The following is a 4,693-nucleotide window of genomic DNA, read 5'->3' as shown; positions in this document are numbered from 1 at the left end:
ATTCATCAAGGTAACTTCACCCCAACTTCACCCCGAAACCCATTTTGTCAAGCACCTCATCCAAATAGTCTCACGATAACGAATCATCTTTTTTAATCTCCTCAAAATCCACCTTAAAATGCATCATCTTTCTTGTAAGTTTTTATACCCACCCATTCAGGACCTAGGAATTTGTGGGTTCTATAATCTCAAACGGCTTTTTTAATCTCCTCTCAAGTAAAAAGGTGAATCAAGAAAAGAACGTTGTTTGATGGTAATTCTCTTGAACATTTTGTATTCAAGAGTAGGCTAAATGTTCCTAATATACCAATACTTATTGTACATATGGAATTATTTCTTCATCCTAATAGGATCTATAACCACCCACCATCAACCATTATACCTCGAATGGCAATTTGTCTTCTCTTTTGATTGAATGACTCCAGGAAAATACTTTGAACTCACATCTGGACAATTGACCTTGGCCTTTTGAGCCAAGTAAAAACTCTCAACATGATCAATATCCCCCAATCCTTTCAAAGCATTAATAGCATAAGAATATGTAAACCAGAAATTATTTTAATTTCAGGAAAACTGGACTAAACATATAACTTAATAAAAAAATTACTTTAAAATACCTTTCACAGAGAGCCATCACTAGTCGTGCAGTTCAATTCATTAACAAGAAAAAAGAGGAGTAACAGAAGATAAAAGGATTATTAGCAAAACAAGACATTAAATTAATCCAGTCAAACTCAAAGAGATTGTTTTGAGTTTTGACAGGGGGACATGACATTAAACATGTTGATGATTACATTTAAACCAACATTGGGTTAATTTAGGTAAAATTTAACAACAACAACTATATACACCATATCATATATAATATCATATCATATCATATAATAAATAGCATCAGATGCCTTTACTACTTACAGAATACAACACCTTAGCACTAGTCCCTTTGGGTCCACCCTCCCCTCATCATTTCCTGCAACAACACCATATTTTTATTAGTATCATCACTTTATCAAATATATTCCTTGTAAATTAATAATAATTACTTTAAATGATGCAGTTTTTTGTAGCTTTTATAAATTTTGGTTGAAGTATTCCATTTGTTTATAATGGATACTGATATTTGTCTGGATAAAATACTGTATACATAGCATGTAAGGTTTGTTTTTTTTCTACACTGAACAGATCATTTGGATGAGACTAAATGACCATTTTACCCTCACATTCAAAATAACAAGTTTCAGACTACAAACCTTCAGGAGGCTGAGTGAGTTTTCTGTTCTGTGGGGATGTCATTTCTTTCTTGAGTTGAGTCAATATATCCTCCATTGTGTAATCTCTTTGCCAATCAGAAAGCATTGGAAAAAGAGAAGGTTCCACCTGACAAAATTTTACACCAATGTCATATTATTTAAAAAATAAAAAAAATAAAAAAAAAAAAAAACATATCGAGTCAATTGTCATATATAAAACTAAAAATAAATAGTACACACCACACCAGTCTCCTGATTCACACAGCTCATGTTTATTCGCGATTGAAATTTGACACTTGGTGGTTTTTCTGGATACTCATGGCAACAAAATAGTTTAAGTTGATAGATACGCCCTTCATGAACAGTCTGAGATATGTAATCAATGAGATTTATATAAATTTATAAGGTGATAATATAAAATTAAATTGACATAATAACAGAAAATTAAAAGGGAATTGAGAAAGATTACATGAGAAGGACCAATGATGGTTCCAGTCCATGACTGCATGTAGACATCATCGGCATCATCCATTCCATAGCTGACAGTTCCATCACCAATTCCCTTCTCTCCTCTTTCAAGCTCTTCTAGTAATCTAAAGCTCCTAGGAACTGAATTCAACACAAATCATTATGACTAGTTCCAATTTATATAAGAAATAACTACTCAATTAGAACATGTATCATGTATCATCAACAATACAATATATATTATGTATATACACACAACAACATGTATATGCTGATCACTTAATTAGAATCCATTCTGTAAAAGAAAGAAAAAAAATAATCTGTTGCAGTATAATAATCATGTCTTGTTTATGATGATTGATGAATGAGCAAACATTCCTCTACCTAAACCTCTATTGAATTTTTGAACTATTGTTTTTGAGCTTTTGCCTAATTGCAGACAATAACACAATAACAGTACCCTGTGCCATAAGAATGGGTAAGAGCCTGTATATGTTTAAGCATTTACCCAATTACCTTCTTCACAATCAGTCCAAAATTACTCATTCGTGGAAACTATAGTGTTTTTAGCATCTTCCCCTAAAACAATGGTTATTTTGCAGCAAAAACACAAGTACGTTCGTTGAAATTTCAATCACTGGTTTCATTAAGAGAATTCCAAACCGGAAGATGGAGAATTAGTCTAGCAACTACGTTTATACACTAGAACAAGCATATAGATAATTATAAGATATATATAGCTTGAATCCACCGATTAATCGCAAAAATTATATGAATCTGCACCTGAATAGTTAAGTGATACCCCTGTCATTCACTAATTCAACAAATCCGAACAAATTTAAGAGCCTATAATCTTCAAAACCAAGGAATTAAACAACTTTAAAGTAAATATCTCCGCGTGAGAACAAGTAAACAACAAATTACGAATTTGCAGAATCATAGCGGAAGATTACAAGACATTAGAAACATACCGATGACCGCTGATACCTCCGACGCCATCTCTTGCTGCATTCTATGGCACGCTCCTAGGGTTTCTGTCTCCGAGCTTATTAACACAGCAAGTCTATCAAGGACTGGTCATAGAAACTCTCTGACAAATGTCTTTGCAACGGTTTTCATCTGTCCATTGAGAAGCTTTGTGGTTTCTTAGCGAGCAAGTGTACAAGTTTTTTATGCATACTTTGATGCGACCATGGTCTGGAAGAAGTAGTAAATGGATTGGTAATAGGCATTCTTAATTTGTAGTCCCTAAGGTATTTAAGGTTAACAAATATGGTCCTTGAAGTTTGTAGGTGAAATTGTAAAGGACATTCAATAGGTGTGACTTGTTAAGAAAATGTGGCAAATATGTCAATATGGCCCTTACCTTTGCTTTATTAAGTGACTTGATTTTGATGCTTAAATATCTACATTAGATTAGATGCCTAAAAACTTTTCATCAAATAAAAGTTAAAGAAAGTTTATAGACCCACAATAAATGTCATAAATATCTTAAATGAAAAGGTATTTAGTAACCAGATCGAAAACTTGCAAATGAAACTTTTCATAAAAGTAATTCTTGTGTAATGGTGTGATTGTTTGTGTATTTATGTTGTCGTAATAATTTTAGGCTTAACAGTATCATACTACTACATAGTGCATCATTTATGACAACAAAATACTAGAATCGGCCCAGTCCAACCATATCATCTAGAATTTGATAGGATAAACTTGACGGAGAACAACAAATGGATAATGATGTTAGACAACTTGCCCTCAAAATGTCAATGGGTCACATCTTAAGGATGTCCTCATAAACATGTTTCCCACTATATATATAAAACCTATAAAAGATTTATGGAATGGGTTCGCATATATATATATATATATATATATATATATATATATATATATATATATATATATATATATATATATATATATATATATATATATATATATATATATATATATATATATATATATATATAGGGTTAGGTTATTTTGTTTTCACTATCTATTGTCTGCATGTATGATTGATTCTGGACTAATCATTTTAGTTATTTTAAGAAAGTCTTTAATGCATATTACATTGAAGATATAATGGATATTAATTACATCTTCAGCATTTAATATGCATTAATTACTTTCTTAAAATAACTAAAATAATTGGTTCAGAATTAATCATACATGCACACAATAGATAGTGAAAACATTTGAACTTAAGTCTATATATATATATATATATATATATATATATATATATATATATATATATATATATATATATATATAGAGAGAGAGAGAGAGGGGACTAGGTTCATGTGTTTCTTATAATTATTGTGTGCTAAAATACACAATAGAAATTTAGTAAAATTAATTAATTATTTAATTAAATAAAGATAGATATTAAATGATTTTCATAATTGTATGTACATTAGATAATATCCATAATTATAATTCCTTTTTTTATAAAAAAAACCAATCGCGAGCGTCAAAATTTAAAGTCATCAACAGCCAAGGAAATGGATGTACACTTGTACATTGGACACACATACACCGAATTATACTATAAAACTCACCTAATTACTGAAAAAATTCACCTCTTTTTTCGTTTAATTATTTTTTTAAATCACGTTTTTTATCCGAAAAAAAACCCGAACATACCATGGTTCATGATCTTGCGTTCTCTTTCCATAGAGATCTATGTTGATATATAAAAAAAACTTTTTTTTCAAAAAAACTCACTTCATTTTATTGTTTCTTTTTCAATATTTAAGTTTATTTTTATCCAAAAAAAACTAATTATAACAAAAAATTCAATTTTTTGTCATCTATTAATTAACATCAACATCGATTATTAAAATAAAATAAAAACTCGATCAGTTTAGATTCACAGTGTGAATATGAACTATAAATATTTCAATTTTAATATTCACAATGTGAATCTCACTTAATATTATTCACATTGTGAATTTCCTCAGATTCACAATATG

At 29.8% G+C, this 4,693-nt stretch overlaps 1 protein-coding gene across 1 annotated transcript; it reads right to left on the bottom strand.

The window, feature by feature from the left end:
* Positions 1–714: 714 nt before the first annotated feature.
* On the bottom strand, positions 715–2,849 carry LOC111879114 (ubiquitin-conjugating enzyme E2 variant 1B). The gene is made up of 5 exons (XM_023875591.3): positions 2,690–2,849; positions 1,720–1,859; positions 1,491–1,616; positions 1,251–1,377; positions 715–970 (listed from the first exon to the last, which is right to left on the bottom strand). Exons 1-5 carry the CDS (start codon positions 2,727–2,729, stop codon positions 912–914), a joined length of 492 nt encoding a protein of 163 aa, XP_023731359.1. The 5' UTR covers positions 2,730–2,849; the 3' UTR covers positions 715–911.
* Between the last annotated feature and the right edge of the window lie 1,844 nt (positions 2,850–4,693).

Source organism: Lactuca sativa, chromosome 3 (genome assembly GCF_002870075.4).
Source record: "Lactuca sativa cultivar Salinas chromosome 3, Lsat_Salinas_v11, whole genome shotgun sequence".
Taxonomy (NCBI): domain Eukaryota; kingdom Viridiplantae; phylum Streptophyta; class Magnoliopsida; order Asterales; family Asteraceae; genus Lactuca; species Lactuca sativa.
This window is presented reverse-complemented; position numbering and strand designations above follow the sequence as displayed.

Bases quoted from the DNA above. Each gene is read 5' to 3' on its own strand.
- LOC111879114 (XM_023875591.3), bottom strand. From the start codon at position 2,729: ATGCAGCAAGAGATGGCGTCGGAGGTATCAGCGGTCATCG. The intron at 1,860-2,689 runs GTATGTTTCTAA...TGTTGAATTCAG, and splicing joins GGAGGTATCAGCGGTCATCG to TTCCTAGGAGCTTTAGATTA. The intron at 1,378-1,490 runs GTGTGTACTATT...AAATTTTGTCAG, and splicing joins TGAATCAGGAGACTGGTGTG to GTGGAACCTTCTCTTTTTCC.